This window comes from Magallana gigas, chromosome 2 (assembly GCF_963853765.1).
Source record: "Magallana gigas chromosome 2, xbMagGiga1.1, whole genome shotgun sequence".
NCBI lineage: Eukaryota > Metazoa > Mollusca > Bivalvia > Ostreida > Ostreidae > Magallana > Magallana gigas.
Genome location: NC_088854.1, coordinates 50,455,759 through 50,479,242, shown reverse-complemented (window position 1 = coordinate 50,479,242; position 23,484 = coordinate 50,455,759). Strand labels below are relative to the sequence as shown.

Sequence of the window (23,484 nt, the reverse complement as noted above, 5' to 3'; positions counted from 1 at the left end):
TCTTTTAGCTCGTCGTTAAACATTTTGGTGATGGTGACTCTGAATTATTAATCTAGTTCATTTGTGTGGTTTTTTAAATAGCGACGACACAGGAAAACTTGAGTTTTACTTTAACACTGTATTTTTTAACTCAGTTGTTACTTCGCCTAAAAGTGTTGACATTCTGAGAGTTTAGTCATGAGTAATTACAGAAAGAAAGGGGGTGAAAACATTTATACAGCTCTCAGGACAAAGAAAGTTATGACCTCCATGTAAGTAGACGTTTGATATGTGTTTAACAAACATTTTTAGAGTATTGCATAAGCACAGATGCACGGCACTTTTTGTATGCTTGCAGGTTTTAGCTCACCTGAACTGAAAGTCAAGTGAGCTTTCCTTTTTATTATTTTTAAGGCGTTATCTGTCCGTCTGTCCATGTGAAATTTTTTCCACAATGTAAAACTTGATTCTTAAAAACCACTGGACCAAATTTAACAAAACCTTGGTAAAAAGCACCCCAGTCATGCCTTCTTTCAAGGGGAGATAATTTAGAATTTAAATATTGTGCTGGCATTTTTAATAAAAAAAATTCTTCACACTAACAATTTGGCCTAGAAAGCTGAATCTTTTGTGGAAGTATCCTCAGATAGTGTAGATTCGTGGAGGTAGGGTAGCACCTTGATAGGGGTGCATTTTTATATTTATGATTAAATAGATAAAACTTTTGAAAATCTACTTTTCAAAAAAATTGCACCAAAATACTGCATTCTTAGGTAATGTTTATGTTTGTTCAAATCATGATTTGGGGTGGGGCCACAATTGGGGGTTGAGTTTTCACATTGAAATTGTACAAAGGAATGAATAGAGAAATATTTCTTTTAAAATTGTTCTATCAAAAGCTTAAACAACAAAAGAGGCTCAATGTTGAAAAAAGAATATGTGTCAGGCAAAATATTTGAAAATCATTTTAAACAAGATTTTATTAATTGTTATGATATATTATTTTTGGTACCATAAAGTTGATTTGATAAAAGGTGTGGCTACAGTTGCTCATGTGAGCAATATGGCCCATGGGCCTCTTGTTATTTTTACCATATAATTACTCCGAGAAATCTTGGTAAAAATTTCTTTCAACACAAACATATATATACACCCTGGTATATATTTTCCAGTAGACAAGGCTTGTGCAATGCTTTCTACTTTGTTTCCCGTTGTGGGGTCAAACCAAAGGTTATTAGGAACATTCCCCTTCTTTATGATTCCAAAGATTTGTAGTGTCCTGTTATAAAATATCTTTGAAATTAATTCCTTCCTGCAATGTCCTGGTATCCTCACACAGGAGCAATCTGAATACAAGACAGAAATAGATTTAAATGTCAAATCGCAAAGTTATTAACCCTTCAACTATAAAAGGCTACTGCAAGAGACCTAATATTTTTCCATGGTATGCAACTTAATATTAAAAGTATCTTCAAGGAAACTTGCAATGGAAATTGTTATAAAAATGGTAAAATACTATTAATTGTTGCCAGTGGGGGTCTTGAAATTACTCTTTATAGCATTAAATGTGTTAGAGTTATGTTTGTTATATACAGCAATTTTATATACTTATTAGGTTTATATAACAACTTTGCCTGAATAAGAAATTATTATAGCCGTAAATTGGCTATATCCGTGTTCATTATATTTGAGTTTTGCCTATACCATAAACTGTTTTTTGAACGGCCACTTTGTAAATTAATTGTATACACTAATGTTACAGTATTTTGTATTTGAATTACACATTTTTTCACTTACTTTTTTTCAGGCTTTTTGTTGGAGTTATCTCATTTCCCATATTTTACTTTGTGAAAGAATGGCTATTAAAACAGAAAAAAGTAATCAATGAAGAAAGAAGAAGAGTGATTAAAGAAATAAGAATGAAACAACAGGAAGAATATGATGAAATGCTAAGACGTGAACGTGAAAAGTCTTCAAGTTGATCAGGAATACAGATGTTCAATTTAATTTAAGATATGTTGACTGGATGTCATTCAACTTGGATCAAGTGTTTGTTGTGTGAATGTATAAAAATTGGCAGATCAATCATTAGCTCTTCTGAAATGTTTAGGTAATTATTACTTATTGTTGAGGATAAAACCTTTTCATAAACAGTGATCTACCTTACCAAAAAAATTACCATTGCCTGTCCATACTTTAAGTCAGACAGATGCTGATAGTGTATATATTTATTTATAAATTTCATTGTCTTTTTATATATTTTTATGTTTTGATTTGTGTACAAAGTTTTGTAACTATGTGTACTTTGTACATACACTGGGTATAATAGAAAATGAATCATTATTATGATAAACATTTTGATGATTTCTTGTTTGTTTGTTGTTGTTTTTAGCTCACCTGAGCTGAAAGCTCAAGTGAGCTATTCTGATCACATTTTGTCTGTCGTCCGTCTGTCCGTCCGTCTGTCCGTAAACTTTTCACATTTTCAACATCTTCTCAAGAACTACTAGGCCAATTTCAACCAAACTTGGCACAAATCATCCTTAGGCAAAGGGGATTCAAAGTTGTGAAAATTAAGGGCCACACCCGTTTTCAAGGGGAGATAATTAGAAATTAATGAAAAATTTCGAGAAATTTTCAAAAATCTTCTTCTCAAGAACCAGAAAGCCAGGAAAGCTGAAACTTGTGTGGAAGCATCCTCAGGTAGTGTAGATTAAAAGTTGTGAAAATCATGACCCCTGGGGGTAGGGTGGGGCCACAATGGGGGGTTGAAGTTTTACATAGGAATATATAGAGTAATTCTTTAAAAATCTTCTTCTCAGAAACTAATCAGCCAGGAAAGCTGAAACTTTTGTGGAAGCATCCTCAGGTAGTGTAGATTCATAGTTGTGAAAATCATGATCCCTGGGGGTAGGGTGAGGCCACATTGGGGGGGGGGTGTTAAAATTTTACATAGGAATATATAGAGTAAATCTTTAAAAATCTTCTTCTCAGAAATTAATCAGCCAGTAAAGCTGAAACTTACGGGAAGCATCCTCAGGTAGTGTAGATTCAAAGTTGTGAAAATCATGATCCCTGGGGGTAGGGTTGGGCACAATGGGGGGGGGGGGGGGGTTGTTAAAATTTTACATAGGAATATATAGAGAAAATCTTTAAAAATCTTCTTCTCAGAAATTAATCAGCCAGGAAAGCTGAAACTTGTGTGGAAGCATCCTCAGGTAGTGTAGATTCAAAGTTGTGAAATTCATGACCCCCGGGGGTAGGGTGGGGCCACAATGGGGGGGTCTAAGTTTTACATAGGAATAAATAGAGTAAATCTTTAAAAATCTTCTTCTCAGAAACTAAACAGCCAGGAAAGCTGAAACTTGTGTGGAAGCATCCTCAGGTAGTGTAGATTCAAAGTTGTGAAAATCATGACCCCCGGGGGTAGGGTGGGGCCACAATTGGGGGTCGAAGTTTACCATAGGAATATATAGAGTAAATCTTTAAAAATCTTCTTCTCAGAAACTAATCAGCTAGCAAAGCTGAAATTTGTGTGGAAGCATCCTCAGGTAGTGTAGATTAAAAGTTGTGAAAATCATGACCCCTGGGGGTAGGGTGGGGCCACAATGGGGGGTTGAAGTTTTACATAGGAATATATAGAGTAAATCTTTAAAAATCTTCTCAGAAACTAATCAGCCAGGAAAGCTGAAACTTGTGTGGAAGCATCCTCAGGTAGTGTAGATTCATAGTTGTGAAAATCATGATCCCTGGGGGTAGGGTGAGGCCACATTGGGGGGGGGGTGTTAAAATTTTACATAGGAATATATAGAGTAAATCTTTAAAAATCTTCTTCTCAGAAATTAATCAGCCAGGAAAGCTGAAACTTGTGTGGAAGCATCCTCAGGTAGTGTAGATTCAAAGTTGTGAAAATCATGATCCCTGGGGGTAGGGTGGGGCACAATGGGGGGGGGGGCGAAGTTTTACATAGGAATATATAGAGTAAATCTTTAAAAATCTTCTTCTCAGAAACTAATCAGCCAGGAAAGCTGAAACTTGTGGGAAGTATCCTCAGGTAGTGTAGATTCAAAGTTGTGAAAATCATGACCCTTGGGGGTAGGGTGAGGCCACATAGGGGGGGGGGGTGTTAAAGTTTTACATAGGAATATATATAGAGTAAATCTTTAAAAATCTTCTCAGAAACTAATCAGCAAGATGATTCTTTATAATTGTTAAGACTTTGGCTCCAGGACAATTCTTCGGCCTCACAAGAAGGTTCAGAGTTTGATGTAGCTAAATATCCCATATATAAACAATTGTAAAGGATCTATTTGAGAACTGCAATACTCAACATGTGATATGACTATAAAATTGAAGCAGGCAGCTATTTTTTCATTAGAATCTTTTTGTATTACTGTATTGAGTTATTGCCCTTGATTTATTGATTCTTGATTATTTTAATTAATGCATCCACTGTTAACCAATTATTGTGATGATTATTTTTATACAATAATAAATATTCAATGTATATAAGTTGTTCTGCATAAGTAGTTTTGGGTTAGGCCGGATTAGTTTGTTTATTTTTGATTTCCAATTTTTAGATACTATGAATTATTTTAGGCCGGCACATATATAGGGACAGTGTATATTGCAATGCGACGAGCGACTGTTTGGGTTTAAACTTGAACAGGTACGGAGAGATTGAGGGTGTGGACATCCCTGCTCTATCTAATCTTCGTGTTTTTCTAACTTACGATACAGAGTGTGCGGTCCTTTGTGCCATATATTGCATTAATACAAGTGTGAGGTCATACCTGCTTGTCTTGGTGGTGGTTGCGGCGGAGCACTAGTGTATGGTCATCCCTTCTGGTGTTCTGGCCTTTCTAGCGCAAGTGTGCGGTCATCCCTGCTTGCGTTATCTCTGCTTGCGTTAACGTTGGTACCTGTGAGTTGCGTAGGTGTGCGGTCATCCCTGCCTGCGTAACTTTGAGTCCCTATATATGTGCAGGAGCGGTGATTAAAGTCTGCTCTTGTAAATATTGGCAGCAATCGGGGCTATCCGAGTTCCAAGGGGGAAAAATGGATTTTATTTATACAGGATCTACATGTATTATTGTACATTGTCCAGATTGTTTGTATTATGACTCCATTAAGCTGACTTTATCATACTTATTGTTCCTCAGGTGAGCGATGTGGCCCATGGGCCTCTTGTTTTATTTACCAGATTTTTTTTTCGTTAAGGTGGCTCGACACACCAATGCATTATTTGATGGATCGATGAAGAATTCTCTTTGAGAAATGATTATTCAAAAATGACACCTATATCGGCCTCTGATTATTTTATATGAATTTTTTTGTATTTTTTTATAGAAACCGGAAACATCGTTTTAGCTGCGAACAAGATATATTAGAGCTAAAAATTTGTTATCAATTAATGCACAATACAATTATCTATAAATACATATAAAAAACGGCCAGATAAACTTTGAAATATTTTTGTAAAAAAAATATTTATGAAAATGAAAAAAAAGAAGGATTGTATATATTTTTTAAATCTATGGATACAAACTGCAGATAAACTGTTACTCGCATTTAACAATTGCTGTACAATCATATTTCAACAAGAAATTGAAACCAAATAGTGAAATAAAGTATAAATGGAAAATTTCAAAATCGAACCGATCCCGATTGTAATTAAACTGATCCCGAACGGAATCACATAAAGTTAGAATGAATCAGAATTTTGCAAAAATTTCAATTTGTTTAACTGTAAAATGGTTTCGTCATTTACTAACTTTATAATATATATCAATTACTTAGAAAAAAAACTGCAGTTTATTTGTAAAATTTCAATTTTAAAATAATTCTGATCGGGATCAGTTTTTTTTTCAATCGGGATCGATTTAAATTTGATAAATAGCAATTTTTCCAAAATTTCGCATTTTCATTTCAATTTCTTTGTAAAATATCATTGTTTAGTAAATAGTTTATATGTTATTTTTAAAATTTTATCCATCGATTAAAAAGATATTAAAGAATTACAATTTTGATTTTCAGAAATATTTTTTTAATTAAAAAATTAAACACTTGACCAAACGATCTTTGGCATGAATTTATTTATAATTATATTACACATTAATTGACAACAAGTTTTAAGCCCTAATATATTCTGTTTGGCCGCAAAACACTTTTTCCTATTTCACTGAAAAAATACAAAAAAATTCGTATAAAATAACTGAAAGCCGATATTGATCTCTGTTTTGTGGAATCATGTTTCAAAAAAGATTCTCTATCGATCCATAAAATAACATTTTGGTGTGTCGAGGAACCTTAAATGAAAGAGTTGGTCTGTTACTTTTGATAGTTAAATACATGCATGGATTAATGCAGTTCCAGATGGATAACATATGGGACCAATCAGAATTGGTTTTATTCTTAAAAATGCAGAGAGAAAAAATATTGATAAACAAAACAGTAACAAGGGAAAGCACTCCATTCAGAGGTAATTTAATGCTGAGAAAAAAATATAAACATTGACAAGGGGAAGAACTCAATTCTTTTACACAAGATATAGAAACTATAAAATATATTAGCATTATTTGTTATAAAGGACAAAATTCAAATAAAATAGACCAAGAATGTATCATTTAAACAATAAATTGCTTTTTGCGGTGGTCCATTTGAATATGAAGGTAGTCGGCATTGCTGAAAAAAAAAATAACCAGCAAAGTGGTGGTGGTCATGTTATTTTTTTTACAAAGATTGCATGACCCAATTCTTTCTTTTAACATCACTATGAGATAAGAATATTTTAAATTTTTCAATTAACAAAAAAAAAAAAATTTAGTTTGATGGAAATCGCTTTAATTGTCAGCCTATAATATGACATTATAATGTACATATGTGTGGGGAACCTTCAGCGTAATGTAAATAACTTGTTATGCAGATCCAAGTTTACATATTTCAAGTTAAAAAGAATTGACAGTGAACACATGGTTGTTGTACAATGTGATAGTGTTTACTGGATCCTATTTACGGGATTGCTTAAAAATGGTCACAATGGAAATCATATTGAATGAATTTACTTTTGTCAATGTATTAAGAACTACATGTATATTACTCATGTGACAGAAGCCATTGTTTAGTTAACTTTGAAATAAAATATATATAGTGTTATATATATATATATATATATATATATATATATATATATATATATATATATATATATATATATATATATATATATATATATATATATATATATATATATATATATATATATATATAATATATATAATCATATATATAATAATAAATATATATTCAGGCGAGCATTGTGGCCCGTAAGCCTCTGTGTGTTTTAGTACATATTTTTAAAATCGGGCTCGATGTTCCTATATGCAGAAGTAAACTTCCTGTTTACTCCCAGAGACCACAAAAAACCCAATAACTGAATTGCTGAATATAGCAGGGCGAAAAAAGATGTAAATCTAGCAGCTCTGTTGGAACCAAATGGCAACCATCAAGGTTGAATCGAAGTCGGGCACAACTCACGTAAGTTTTGTCTGTCAGCGATGTCGCCAACCTCTGAAACTCGACCACAGCTTCAACACCCTAGATCGACAACTTCTTGCCGAGCTCTCAGGTAAGCTTGGTTTATTATCATCATACAATCTCTCTCTCTCTCTCTTGATTGATTGATTGAAAACACTTGTACTTGTTGTTAAAATGTTTTACATGCTGAAAAAATAGACTATCTTTAATTTGATTAAGGTTTCAATCTATAATGTAATGTCAATAGATATGTTGATGCATGTAAATTGGGCAATATTACTAAATTGGTAATATGTAACAGCTTTAATTCATTGAAACCCTTTCATCAGGTTGGGACCAATCTCCCAAATCGGATATAATAGCCGTTTGGGATAGAATAGCCGAAATGGGATATAAATTCAAAGTGCAATAAATATAAATTTTTGATTTTGGTCCCAACCTGTTCATATGTGTGTACTAAGCCCAAATGCTGCTTATTGCACCATACTGTTGATTTCATTAGGTTTACAAAACTCTTTCAGCACCCTTTACTGCTGTTGAAAGTAATGAAGATGAGCTGGATATTATATCAAAACCTGCATTGGTAAGATTGCACATCATTTTGTGAGCAAGACTTGAATATGGTATGTGGCATTTTGAGCATTGTTGATCTTTCTGATGTCAGAACAGCACTTTGAAGAAAAGTCTGACAGTTGCTTATATAATCACTTGATAATAGCAGGGACATATAGACTAATGGGATAGACAACATTTGGAAGTCTTGCCGAAATTACGCTGTACTTGATTTCATAGGTCAATTTTTTAACCTCGATTACATGTATATCTATAATGTTACCAAATATATCAATAAAAAGCCTTTAAAAAACCATCTTGGTATTATTATTTTAAAATTGTTATTTGCACTGCATATCCCTAATCTGACGAAGTTCTTAAAAAAACCTCACAAATCTGTTTTGCCCCATTTCTGAGTATATGTAAAAATGAATGTTTGTTTTCATTAGGCTATATCTAAATTATTTTACAACATATGAATAAAATAATTGATACACAAGCAACTTGTCAAGGCTTGCATGATATTTTGGGAAGTAAACATTGAGAATTTAGAAGTTGCCTATACCATTAGTACATTGTCTATGGTGAAAGGAATTCTTACTGGTACTATACCTTATACACGAGAGTTTTCAAAGATTAATCAATTTTGATGTACATGTACTCTACAATAAACTGTTATTTCCCTGCAAGGTTACACAGTGTTTTACCTCTATGTATACCCTTACCAGTTATTTTTCAATTTTTTTGTAGGATGATGTTGAAGTTGATGAAAATTACTCAAAAAGAGATATAACAAGGTATCAATATTAAGATGCATAAAATTTGGCAAAAATGCGTAAATAATGATCTTTCATGTTATATAAATGTAAAATCATTAAAAGACATGATTGTTTTCTTCAGCACCCCTGAACCAGATGAAGATGCTGGTGATTTCCTCCTCTTGGGTGAAACAAGCCCTGGCAATATGGACAATCTCAGCCATAGAATACGAGTAAATTATAACATTATTATTAAATAGGATTAGGCCACCTTTAAAATTTTTGCAAAATGCTGGAGTCAATGTTTAAACTTTGTGTTGGTGTGTAGAAAAACAAATTTTTTCGAGTCAGGTACTAATTTGTTAGTTTGTCTGGAGAGGGCAAAGACAATATATTTAAAAGTTGCATTCTTTGCACATAAACTATACACATTCATTAGACAATCTTTTTACTGTATTATAACCAGTCATATCAATTTTTAATATTTTTTTCTTCTAAGGTATCCAGTGCTTTGTTTGATGTTATGTCTGGGCAGTCAGAGATTGATCATCCACTGTGTGAGGTAGGGTGAAAATCAACACAGAATTCACAGGTAATTTAAGAAAAAATACTTTTCTAAGCATGTGATTAAATGAATCATTGCATTTCATTTTGTAGGAATGTACAGACAACCTGTTAGATCAGCTTGATAACCAGTTAAAGATCACAGAAGATGAATGCAAGGATTACAGGTGTGTCTATTTAAAAGGTTGGAAAACTGACATAGCTAGGCTTAGATCACTGCATGCTTACTGAACTATTGGACTCATTATACAGCATCCTATGTGAATAATCTTAAGATTGTACACTTCCTGCAAACTAAACAAAATGTCTGCCTCTTCAATTGATCTTCCAATTAACTGTTTACATCCTGACGACCCTAATATTCATAGATTACATTAAAGCACCCTTTTCTTTGGGAGGGGAGGGGGTGGGGGTAGGTAGAAGAAATGTCTTTTGGTGTTATTTGTTATATACTGCTAATTGATACAACTTTTTTACTTATTGCTTATTGTATGTGTAGAGAGTTCCTGGAAAATTTGGACAGCATTCATACAGAAGAAGATGGGTCAAATTTAGATGTGGAATTGCAGCAGGTATAATCTTATTTACATTAAAAAATCAAATCAAATCAAATATTGTCTAATACATGTACGAAAAAATTTCAAATACACAACAATTTTTTATATGTTTGTCATATGAGAAAACTTTTGCAGCTTCAGGCAGAGGAACAGTCCTTGAGACAACAGTTACAAAACCTGGAGACAGAACAGGAGCACACTGAGGCCCTGTTAGAGAAGGAGAGAGAGATCAGTCAAAAACTTCAGGATGAGGAAGATAAGTAAGAATTTTCATGTACCTACTGCAATTCAATATTCTGCGGACTTATTAAAGTTAATGAGATGGGGCTCAATTTTACTTTAATTTTGTGAACACCCCTCACCCATTAAAGAACATTCCAAACAAAACAATTATCTTAACAAATCTTAAAAATTGACAATCCACATATTTGCCTCACGAATTTAAATGATTCCACAGTATGTGATATAAAAATTAAGACTCATACTCTAACCATGGTAAATGGATGCCAACTATGATTTAAGCCCTTCTTTGAAAATTTGTTTTCATTTGGAGATTTTTGTCAAGAGGTAGCCCTGAATATGATTGTTAGATGTTTTTAGAAGTATCTCATATTTCTTAAAACTATTGATTCATATGAAGTCATATTAATTCCTTTATTAGCTGAATTTATAATCTTTTAGTGCGGTAATATGACTAACTAGGAAAGCAAACTTTAAGTACAGGTACATGCTAATACCAGTATGTGTATGTTTTTTGTACTGATTTGAAGTGGAAGTTCAATAATTTATAATGTGAATGTTTTTATCATTCTATTTGACTATTTGACCTATAATGTTTTATTGTAGATATTGGAAAGAATACAATGAATATAAAAGACAAGTCCAGGAATTAGAAGATGAACAGAGAAGGTAAAGAAAAAAATTCATGCAAATTGAAAAACAAAAGAATTCATTGCAATTTCAAATAAAAATGAAATAAATGATTTCATGTTTTGTGTATTTTGCAGTGTTGACAACCAGCTTAAATATGCACAAACACAACTGGACAAACTGAAGAAAACAAATGTGTTCAATACCACATTTCATATCTGGTTAGTATCTTTTTCACTCTTGAACAATCCTGATGTAATAAACCAGTCTTTGAGTTCCAAGTTTTAAATAATCTTTGTAAATTCCACTCACTTCTTATCTTACATAACTTACAAATTAATTAATCACGTTAGATGCCTGGTATAATTTGAATATCTTATAAATTTTAGGCATAGTGGTCACTTTGGAACCATAAATAATTTCCGTTTGGGAAGATTACCAAGTGTCCCAGTAAGTACTTGAATAAGAACTTTGTACATATATGCATATGCATTGGTTAAGAACCAATCAAGCTCTGTAACATTGCTTTGCAGGTTGACTGGAATGAAATAAATGCTGCTTGGGGTCAGACTGTCTTACTTTTGAACTCACTTGCCAAAAAGATGAATTTAACCTTTCAGAGGTAAACACATGTACCTGCAAGTGGAAGTTTACACAGTATATCAGCACTCCTCTCCTCTGACGTTCTTGTAGACTTATTCTTATTTGTTTTCTAGGTACCGCCTTGTTCCCTTTGGAAACCATTCTTATATTGAATCCTTGTCCGACAAATCCAAAGAGCTGCCGTTGTATGGTTCTGGTGGATTCCGCTTCTTCTGGGACACAAAGTAAGACTGAGTGGTGTATATCATTTATATACCAGTTTCAGAAGGATTTCATCAGAAGTAAAGATTGAATATTATTTTTCTATCATCCATCATCTTATTACATCTGCAGTTACCATGTTTTTAAAAAAAGCCATCTTAGTACCATGTATATACATATATATGTACCTTATATATCCAAGTCTACTACTTTTATTTAGCAAAAATCTTCAATGGACAGCTTTTTATTACCGGAACATGTACATGTATATTTAGAGTTGAGAACAGCTGTCTTTCTTTATGTATTAAGACAGGAAATTGTAACTCACATTTTATTTACCAGTAACTTCAAAGGTCCTGTGTTATGTATGTATCACTTTTGATGCATTCGTTTAAATCTGTTTAGAAATTTTAAATGCATTTCTTTTGCAGATTTGACCAGGCTATGGTAGCTTTCTTAGACTGTTTACAGCAGGTAAAATTTGATTTATTTTATAAATCATTATATTTATCATATGCATCACTCTCATGAATGTACCAGTTTCTACATGTATAGTTTAACTTTTGCTGTTGTAGTTCAAAGAGGAAGTGGAGAAGGGAGACACAGGATTCTGTTTACCCTACAAGATGGAGAAAGGGAAGATAGAGGACAGCAGCACAGGAACATCATACTCAATCAAGTAGGTCAAACTTTATTGTATGTAAACCTTAAACACAAAGAATAGGTCAACTTCACAACCCTAGATACATGTACTAAAGTATTGTACCGACCAGACCCAACCTAACAGAAAGCAAACCGTAACCAAACCAGGTCTGCTTTTGGTGTCTGCTTCAGGTCTGTTATGATGGACCCAGAGCAGACCCCAGGCTGACCCAGAGCAGACCCCAGACTGACCCATAGCAAACCCAGAGTGGACATAGAAAGCAGACCCTTCAATTGCTACTGAAAAAAATGACCAAATGTCTCTACTTGGGTACCGGTATTTGAAATATTTTTCATGGGGTAAGAAAAAAGAGGGGTCTGCTTCACACTTCAGTATGTAAGCAGACCCAGGAGCTAAACCCAAATAACCCTTAGCAGACACCAACCAGAGCCCAAGCTGACCCAGAACAGAGGTAAATGTTTAAAAAGCAGACTCAAGCAGACCCGGTGTCATATAATATTTTGAACCCCGCGATATATTGAAACCTGGTTCAATATATTATGGCTGCGTTTTTGAACCCCCCTCTATTTTTCATTGCTATTGGAGAGGGGGTTCAAAATATTATGGCTGCGATATATTGAACCCCCTACCTTTTTCCAATTTCCATTGGAGAGGGGGTTCAAAATATCATGGCCGCGATATTTTGAACCCCCCTCTATTTTTCATTGCTACTGGAGATGAACCCCCTACCTATTTCAAATTCCCATTCGAGAGGGGGTTCAAAATATTATGGCCGAAATATTTTGAATCCCCCTTTATTTTTCATTGCTTTTGGAGAGGGGGCTCAAAATGTTATGGCCGCGATATATTGATACCCCCTCCTATTTCCGATTCCTTTTGGAGAGGGGGTTTGAAATATTATGGCTGCGATATTTCGAACCCCCCTCTAACTTTCATTGCTATTGGAGAGGGGGTTCAAAATATTATAGCCGAAATATTTTGAATCCCCCTCTAATATTCATTGCTATTGGAGAGGGGGTTCAAAATATTATGGCCGCGGATATTTTGACCCCCCCCCCCCCCCCTCGTACTTTCGATTCCCTTTGGAGAGGGGGTTCACAATATTATGGCTGTGATATTTTGAACCCCCTCTCCAATGGTAATTGCTAATAGGTAGGGGGCTCAATATATTGCAGCCATAATATTTTGAGCCCCCTCTCCAAAAGCAATGAAAAATAAAGGGGGATTCAAAATATTTCGGCCATAATATTTTGAACCCCCTCTCGAATGGGAATTTGGAATAGGTAGGGGGTTCAATATATCACAGCCATAATATTTTGAACCCTCTCTCCAGTAGCAATGAAAAAATAGAGGGGGGTTCAAAATATCACGGACATAATATTTTGAACCCCCTCTCCAATAGCAATGAAAAATAGAGGGGGGTTCAAAATATTGGGGCCATAATATTTTAAACTCCCTCTCCAAAGGGAATTGGAAATATGATAGGGGTTCAATATATCACAACCATAATATCCCCTCTCCAATAGCAATGAAAATAAGAGGGGGGTTCAAAATATTGCGGCCATAACATTGTGAACCCCCTCTCCAAAGGCAATGAAAAATAAAGGGGGTTCAAAATATCGCGGCCATAATATTTTGAACCCCATTGTGAACCCGCTCTCCAAAGGCAATGAAAAATAGAGGGGGTTCAAAATATCGCAGCCATAATATTTTGAACCCCCTCTCCAAAGGGAATTGGAAGTAGGAAGGGGGTTCAAAAATCGCAGTCATTATATTTGGAACCCCCTCTCCAATAGCAATGAAAAATAGAGGGGGGTTCAAAATATCACGCCCATAATATTTTGAACCCCCTCTCCAAAAGCAATGAAAAATAGAGGGGGGTTCAAAAACCGCGGCCATAATATTTTGAACCCCCTCTCCAATGGGAATTTAAAATGGGTAAGGGGATCAATATATTGCAGCCATAATATTATGAACCCCCTCTCCAATAGCAATGAAAAATAGGGGGGGTGTCAAAATTTTGGGGCCATAATATTTTGAACTCCCTCTCCAGTAGCCATAGCACTGAAAATTAGAGGGGGGTTCAAAATATCGTGGCTAGAATATTTTGAACCCCCTATCCAAAGGGAACTTGAAATAGGATAGGGGTTCAATATATCGCGACCCTGATATTTTTACCCCCCCTCTCTAAAGGGAATTGGAAACAGTAGGGAGTTCAATATATCGCAGCCATAATATTTTGAACCCCCTCTCCAATAGCAATGAAAATTAGAGGGGGTTTCAAAATATCGCTGCCATAATATTTTGAACCCGGGGTTCAATATTTTATGGGGGAGTTCAATATATCGCAGCGATATTTTGAACCCGGGTTCATAATATCGCATAATATATTGAACCCGGGTTCAATATTTCGCTGCATCAAAATATTATATGACACTGGGGTCAGCTTTCGGAAAGTGCTTTGGTGTTAGGTTATGTCTGGACTGTACTGAACTAAGTTTGTCAATCTTTCTCATTAAAATTGGCAAAGGGTAAAAAAACTATGAGGGGATTAAATATGAACAAGTCCAAGGTAAAAATAAAGGTTAAGGGTTCTGTTAAATGAAATGGCAGGACATATTGGTTATCAGATCAAACTTTTCAAATGGGGATGCATTTCACAAGGATGTCAGATATATCAAAAGTTGGATATACATGTACATATAATTTTTAAACACTAGTAATTACCGGGTAACACCTATCAAGTTAAAATGAAACTAAATGAAAGCTACACTTTTGCACAGACAGCAGCAGCTGTAACTAAACAGTGTCTCTCTATTCAAATGAATCAGCTTATTAATGATAACTATGAAACTGCCCCTTGTATGGCTAAAATTGTAGATAAGGGAAATATTAGTTGATAGATAATTTAATGACATTTATGAAATGATTGCTTATACATCCTTTTTCACCAGACTATATCAATTTCCCTTCCAAAGAGCAGTCCTGCAATTATCAGGAAACAGTCAATCAAGTAAAAATGATAGAAAATGTCATACATGTAGAAGGGTTAATTATAAATGTGCAAAAAATCAAAGTACATGTAATTATATGCTGTGCCTATGAACGACTTTGATTTATCAAGTAATATTCAGACTTATTGATTGCAAACCAGAAACCTTTTACATTGTACTTGTTTTAAAAGGGGCGTGGCTGCAGCATTTAAGACCCACTGATTTATAATGCTCAAGAAAGCCAATTTTTTTAATCTATAGAATCCAGTTCAATTCCGAAGAACAGTGGACCAAAGCCTTGAAGTACATGTTAACAAACTTGAAGTGGGGGCTGGCCTGGGTGTCCTCTCAGTTCGCCAACAAGTGACAGCTGGGAGTTGTGACCAGTATTCCGACATTTATTTATTTATTGAACACCGTGAAAAATAGTCACCTCATAATGATCAAGAATTGTGATACTTTGTGTGTTTGTCATGTTTTAATAAAGGAAAGACTTTGCTTCTCTTGTATTGTTTCAATGATTTTATATTTAAAGAAAGAAATTAATATTTTAATCCCGTTATTTAGCAATTGATTGACTGATCAATTGCATATGTGTACCGTATTATATAAACCCTAACTCTAAACCTAAACACGGTGAATAGTAAACCTAGGAGAAAGTGCAAGCTGTAGTGCTTGAGCAAAACTACTTCGTATTCGGCCTTTTCAAAATATCTAAGAATAAACAAAGCCTCTCAATGACTTTAGAGCAAAAAAGTTTAATATTTACAAATTGTAGTCTTTTTTTATATTCAAAGTCATTAATTTTGCTGCTCTCCTAAGCTTTTCTACACTTGCAATGAAATACAAGCGATATATCACTGAATAATGATTTTTTCTAGGATATATGATTTATGAATATACATGTATATTGATATCAAATGCGTTATATATAATATCAATACAGCCACTGTTCATGCAGTTCTGTTTCTGAAAAATCAATAAAGGCTTGTATTACATGTAAACATATTTTGCACGTATAGTATGTGCTATTGTGTACATGTAGATTTATTTAGAACAACGACCCAATATAATTTAACCGGCGGAGAAAGACCATTCAAGTCGTCATTGCCGCATTCTTCTTTCATTCAAAAAAAGTGATCTCGCACAATTTTACTATCGTTAGTTCACGTCACCAGAAAAGATAACTTCACAATGGAACTAATAATGCTTTCATCCCCCGAACTTACCATGCAGCATCGCAATCTAAAATCTTGATCTCGGTCTCACTAATTATGTTGTTCCGATCTGGCCACTTCGACCTTAGCACTTTCGTACGGAAACGTATAACCGCTTCTTGATGTTGTGTTTAACCTCTAAATGGCAAATTAAAATTAGTGTCATATCTTCCTATAAAATGAATATATTGTCAAAATTGTGTCGCCTTGTTCAAAGAAAAAATTATATGTCGATATATTTTGGATGATTTAACTGCCCATTTCAAGCTTTGTTGACTTTGATTAAGTCGTAATATTATTCTGCGTTTTAAATTTGTAAGTATTAATGTAAATGCGTAAAAATTTTATCGCTATCCTTTACATTGAAAATTAATCATGTTGAAAATTGTACAATTTGTGGAGCTTTCGCGTCCATATTTTGATGACTTCTTGTCTGTTTACAAGGAATTTCAACTTAAGTTTGTCGTCTAAAGTTTGATAAATAATTTAACCCAATTAATGTCAATTATAAACAAAATAATGTAAAGCAGTAAACATATAGTAGCTAACTGCAAAGCTCCATAAGTGTGAGAGACAGGGGCGAAGCACATTCTTTAGTAAATAAACGAATGCAAAAATAAAACAAATATGATACAAGCAAGATTTAAACAGTTTTTTTTCTATTATTTTAGTAAATACTTTAATAAATACATGATTTCAGTTAAACTATTTGAATTACAAAACGAAGAGACTTTTTGTAGATTTTAATTAGGGTACAAATAATACATGTATAAATGTATACATGAAGAGTTTTATCTATACCCAACTAATAATGATTCTTCATAATTCGAAGTGCTTTTGAAAGATTAAATATAAAATTACTGAGAGAAATAGGCATTTCCGAATGCTCTGTATATTTCTTAACTTCAACTTTAAATATTTTAAAATTTTTAACTTTTAAATTTTCAACTTTAAAAGAAAAAAAAAAGACTAAACCTTTGGGTTGGGAACCGTAAGTTAGATTATTTTATAGTAACGAAAAAGGATATAAGAAACACAAAGAATGCAGTTTTTAGAATGTTAAATGAATAGTACCTGAAATAAGAAATGTTTTTCTTAAAAAAAAAAATAAAATAATTTCAGTCTGTATATATGGTCTTAACCAAAGCGTTAACCCCAAAGCAGCTAGGGAGTTTACCATCTCTTCTCCATGTCATAGCATTTCATCGGTAAACTAATTATTCTAGCCGTTCAAATTTTAGTGAAAATTCCTCTCTGACTTAGATAAATCGCCTATTAATTAACACAAAAACATTAAAACACAATTATGTTGCAATAAATTCTGCGACATTTAATTTTGGCGGCATAGTTTATACGCATTAATTTAGATGCGAAGGCGAAGTTGCGAAGGAGCGTTAGCAGTATCGCTCAGGACTTCGCCTTCGCAACTTCGCACTCTTACCTTCCAGAATTAATAACAGTTGAAAAGTGATGCTGGGATCAATGTTGAGCTCGTTTACTTTGTAACCCTTGTGCCTGGTTAATTGCGATTCATTTAGCTTTCATCACAATACTTTAAAAACGAAGTAAACATACTCTTCGTTTATCTATATTTCCCATTCTCTGTTTGAAACCCTGTTGTAAGGTTGTGTGATAAGGAGAAATACCCTTTTCCAACTATAATAGGCTTAAATAATCTTAAATAAACGTTACATATTTTGTGTTTTTACTGTTCAAGCAGGATATAATTTGCCTTTTTAACATGCTGAATTCTCCAATTGTGGAGAGCAAACAAATCTTAAGTCAATCACTAGCATTAACCAATATATCTTAAAACATAAATGGTGTCGTTATATTTATAATGTCGTGATCACGAAAAAATATATGATATAAAAAGTACTGCGATCGAGATACGTTGTGCGATTTGTCTTGCGCAAGATGTGATAAATTGTGGGCATGGGTTTTTATCGTGCGCTTGAACTATTATGCCGTGCAAAAGATATTATGTCGGGTGCACAAATTATTACATGTGTAATGTCGTTCGAAAAAAATGATAATTAAGTCGTGTGCAAAAAATATGTAGAAAATGTTGACTGAGGTTTATTGTTGAATATGTTGATCTCTAGTTATTGAATACAGTCGCTGTCTGAAACGAACGCTTGCTTATCTCCTTTGTTATGTGGTTCTACATAGTGCACACTGAATTGTCTTGTTAACTGGAACACCCCCTTTCAAAAATAAAATCTGGTGAAGATTTCATATTAAAACGGCAGTTTAATGCAAAAAGTTTTCACATGCACAAAATGTTTAATCTACGTGAGATAAAGACCCGAAATGTAGTCGGTGTAACATACTAAAGTATTACATAATCGCATATTTATTTATTGTAAAAACAAAAAAATACACTGTAATGCATCTAATATAAACAATTCATAACTTCTCATCAATATTATGGCACGTGAAATTAAAACCTTAATTCATAAATCGACCAACAGCAACTTATGCGTGTTCACACAAACCTAAAGCGTGTGAATTGGTACATATGGATTTCCTTTCATCTCTCTCTCTCTCTCTCTCTCTCTCTCTCTCTCTCTCTCTATTGCACTGAAGACACTGATGTACAGTTTACATAATATATAGTCTACATTATTCATCCATCATTCCCTGGCCATTCCCATCAGTCGGTCTCCGCGGAGTTCCTGGGCCTCCTGGATAATGGCACAGAATGGACAGAATAGAACGGCCAGGAAGTCCCCCAGCATGGACCCCAGGATTCCCTTCTCCTGTCTGACCCGGCCTCGTATTGAGGTTCCAGCCACCAGGTGCAGCACGGGGACGAAGTACGCCATACCTACAACAGTACAGACCGTGTGTTTAAACAGTGTGGCAAGTTTCTAACGCGTTTTATCATATATGCAATTATGAGAGTTGCCATCTACACATAAATACGGAGAAAACCCGATAAAAATCAAAAGTGTGCGCGGATGTGGAAGGTGGGGTTGGGAGATGAGGCAATCTTGTAAAATTGAATTATATTCCACAAAGTAATATTATCGATAAAAAGGCCTTGGACCCCCCCCCCCCCTTCCGCAAACAAAATAATCCCCCAGACCTCAACCTTCGGGAAAAGAATTAAGTTCCCGAATCTAAAGGGGGTGATGTGTATTATTCATGCATGATCCTTAATGATTAACTGTTCTTTAAAAAAAAATAGGGATTTTATAAAGAAAATCTTGAGTAAAGTCTAGAGATGTTTTCACCAAACTAACGCTCTAGATAGTGCAGTTTAGGATTAGTACTCCGGGAAACAATTTAGCCGAAACAAAACTGCCATTTGTTTATTGACCATGCCGTTTGCTTCGACTTCAATTGTTTCCTCTTCCTCTACTGACAACTGGTTACTATTCACGTAATATTCACTCAGACAGTTCTGTGTTTCAACCTCAAGTAAAGTTAACTAATCATGTAACCCTCCATGTAACGTTATATTTACATCAGTTACTTTTAAGTACTCAAGGTACTGAACACTACGTGTGAAAGGATTATGTATCCTTGCATTACTTACAATGTAACTTATCTTCGATAACTGCGTGTATATTCTACTATATTGACTGTTCTATTCTACTATATACTGTTCGTGCAAGTCATTTACCGCGTAAGTAAACACATTGTTAGCGTAAATCTTAAAGGGACTTGGACACGATTTGAGTTAAAATTTTCAAATTTTATTTTTCCATTTTCAATGTTTATACTGATAAATATATAAGTTTATAATGCTATGTCAAAATTTGAGAGTCAAATATCAAGTTATAAGCAAGTTACAGAGTTCATAATTCTTTGTTTTGTAAACAAAGCTTGAATATTGTCATTTTTACATATGTGTTGTATTGGTGTAAGTTTCAATCAAATGTACCTTTCTTTTGTTTATAATGGTATTTATGAAGATACTGAATTAGTTTAAATTGTTTTTACATGTCATTTTGTCTAAGAAATGGTAATTCTCTACAATACATTTTTTGTAAACAACTATAAGACTCGAGCTTTGTTTACATTACAACCAATTCTTACCTCTGTATCTCGCTTGTAACTTGACTTTAACATTCAATATTTTGGTCAATCATTTAAAATGCACCAGTTAACCATTTTATACATAAAAAATAAAAATAAAATTTTTGATCTCAAATCGTGTCTAAGTCCCTTTAAAAAAAAGTTGTAAACATGTCCGATATACGTAATACCGGTAGATATGTATATATACAGTTACATGATCGATTATAGGAAATTGTGCACGTAAACTTATCGATTTATTGATAAAAATCAATAATTGTTTATTCGTGTAACTTTAATCGATCACTAGATATTGGGATATATATTCTAGGGGGAAAACACTTTCGTTTTCTAGTATACTAGTATACCTTATCTTTATTTTCACAGCCACCTCATTCATTGATATTTCCTATCAAGGACCCTCTTTAAGAAACATGCATATGTACGTTTCCCCCCTAACACTTACCACAACAGCAGCAACTTTCACCCACCGCCTCGGCGTTCTTGCCAAACGTGTAACATGGGATGATGTAGGTGATGATACAGATCCCAAAATCATTAAAACATCCCAACAAACTATTGCTCCATTCCCCTGACATGTTGCCAGTACAAATTTACCCACAAGGACTTCCCTATTCAACTTTGTGTGGATCACGCGCTCTCTGTCACGAGTTCCAAGTCGTATACCTTGCTCGGGCCTTCACTTAAAAACTGGTTACTAATATCTGTTGTAGTTTATAAGAACGTTAACGTTGAACTGATAAAAACACGGTATTTAAATTGATTTAATGTAACATATGTTGCTTACATGTAACGCGGGGAATTCGGTGGCGGATCACTAGGGGGAGGGGGTGTCACTTCCCTTTTAACGATAACCCCATAATACATAGTCAATCTCGTCCTAGATAAGCTGATCATAGAATCTAAGAACCATACCGTATAAATTAAACTGATATTCAGATCGAATACGTTGTACATTTGAGAGAAAGCAGTGGCGTCGGAAGCAAATTGAAAGTGGGGGGGGGGGGGGGGGCTAGACTGATCCTCAAAAATCTTGACAAGCAAAAAAAAAAAATATTTAAAACTATTTCCCAAAATCATGAAAATCCTAATCGGGGGGGGGATACCTATTACCTATTGTTCCAAACAAAAAATTTACCTACCCAAATCTTTTTCCCCAAATCTTGAAATTCCTAATCCGTGGGTGGGGGGGGGGGGGGGGGGGAGGGCGACTCCAACATCTCTATATTTCTCTATATTTTCATCTTTGAAAGTAAATTTAGTTTTTCCTGCGAGAAAAAGTGGGGGGTGGGGGGGGGGCTGAACCCTCTATGATGCTTTGTGCCTAATGGTTTCGTCTAACTTTGCACAAAATGTGGGGGGGGGGGGGCTAAGCCCCCCCGGTTCCGACGCCTATGGAAAGAGAGAGAGAGAGAGAAATAATCGCTTTAATAGCCAGCCACTACTCCAAATTAAGAAAAATAAGTTTATAACCAACAATAATAGATTATGATATATGCGGAACAACTCATCAAACATGTAATTAATATTTCTTGCATTGCACTTGAATAAATTTTTTTAACAAAAAAGAGATATTTCTTCTTGTTTCCCACACGAACAGTCAGATTGTCTACAATGTTTTGTTCTGTATAAGTAAACAATTAATATATGTGATGCCTGCAGACCAAGGGAAGCCGCCCCTAACTTCTGCTCGGCCGCCCGGCCTCGACAGCGAGTGCCGATCTCGAAGCGGGGAAAGTGCCATTTCTTCGCTGAGACGACGGGGCCCCTCCCCGCGCTCTTCCCGACGGAGCGCGGGGTCCCCTGCCGCCTCGGCCGGACCCGCTGCCGCAGAAACTCTGCAAGCTGACTTGCTGCATGGCTGTCGAGAGGGGCCCCGCCTCCGGTCCGTAGAGCACGGCCCGCGGACCGGGCTGTGCTCGGCAGCGGGACCGGCCTTAGCTCTTACCGCAGAGCACCGGGCATACGAATCCGTACCACTCAGAGCGGGGAATTGAAATCACATTTTCCGCAGAGAGATGCTGTTTTTCCCGCTGTAGGAAAGGAGACCCGTAAACGACTCTGATGTCGCGTTTTGAAGCGAGGGTTTAAAGCGGGAGAAGTGCGATTTTTCCGCTGACACGGCTGCTCTGCCTCGGCGAGAGCGGGGTCTCCGTAGCTTCCTCGGGACGGCCTGCGGTACACAGCTGCTCTCCGCGCGCGAGAGCAGAGGACTCTGTCCTTACCTCGGGACGGCCTGCGATAGAGCGGCCGCTCTGCTTAGGCGAGAGCGGGGGACTCTGTAGCTTCATCGGGACGGCCTGTGGTACACAGCTGCTCATCGCGCGCGAGAGCGGGGACTCTGTTCTTACCTCGGGACGGCCTGCGCTAGAGCGGCTGCTCTTTGCGCGCGAGAGCGGGAGATTCTGTCGCTACCTCGGGACGGCCTGCGGTAAGCGGCCGCTCTGCCTCGGCGAGAGCGGGGGACTCTGTCCTTACTTTGGGACGGCCTGCGGTACACGGCTGCTCTGCCTCGGCGATACGCACTCGGAGACCGGCCTGTGATGCATATATATATATATATATATATATATATATATATATATATATATATATATATATATATATATATATAATTCAATTCAATTCAATTTCTTTATTTACCAATTAAGGGCCCTCAAGGGGCAACATGAAGATTGTACATACAACATCCAATGTACATAAAACATTCAATAAACATGTACAAGAGGGAAAGAGTTGGATGATCGAAAGAGCTAGGACAGACATGAACATTTAAATAGTATATATACACGTATATGTATATTTTTACATATATTTTAAACCATATGAAAAGAATATCCAAATGTGTGTTGTGTGTGTGTGTGGGGGGGGGGGGGTGAAGATTTTCCAATCTAGGACACTCTCTTACCAGCTTAGCCTTACATTACCTTCATAGTCAAATAG

At 35.3% G+C, this 23,484-nt stretch overlaps 2 protein-coding genes and 1 long non-coding RNA gene across 3 annotated transcripts; 2 read left to right on the top strand and 1 right to left on the bottom strand.

Moving 5' to 3' along the window:
- The first annotated feature begins 103 nt into the window (after nt 1–103).
- LOC105329825 (uncharacterized) lies at nt 104–2,347 on the top strand. Its single transcript, XR_900392.4, has 2 exons — nt 104–251; nt 1,787–2,347. It is a non-coding gene; the product is annotated as an uncharacterized lncRNA (long non-coding RNA).
- Nucleotides 2,348–7,373: 5,026 nt separating this feature from the next.
- On the top strand, nt 7,374–15,775 carry LOC105329824 (beclin-1). Its single transcript, XM_011431282.3, has 16 exons — nt 7,374–7,606; nt 8,037–8,098; nt 8,818–8,864; nt 8,968–9,058; nt 9,325–9,387; nt 9,483–9,556; nt 9,889–9,961; nt 10,082–10,206; nt 10,793–10,855; nt 10,954–11,037; nt 11,206–11,266; nt 11,350–11,438; nt 11,533–11,643; nt 12,052–12,094; nt 12,196–12,299; nt 15,539–15,775. The coding sequence occupies exons 1-16, from the start codon at nt 7,474–7,476 to the stop codon at nt 15,642–15,644; spliced, it is 1,329 nt and encodes a 442-aa protein (XP_011429584.3). The 5' UTR covers nt 7,374–7,473; the 3' UTR covers nt 15,645–15,775.
- Nucleotides 15,776–18,839: 3,064 nt separating this feature from the next.
- LOC105329822 (uncharacterized) lies at nt 18,840–21,242 on the bottom strand. Its single transcript, XM_011431280.4, has 2 exons — nt 20,987–21,242; nt 18,840–19,324 (listed from the first exon to the last, which is right to left on the bottom strand). Exons 1-2 carry the CDS (start codon nt 21,117–21,119, stop codon nt 19,131–19,133), a joined length of 327 nt encoding a protein of 108 aa, XP_011429582.3. The 5' UTR covers nt 21,120–21,242; the 3' UTR covers nt 18,840–19,130.
- Between the last annotated feature and the right edge of the window lie 2,242 nt (nt 21,243–23,484).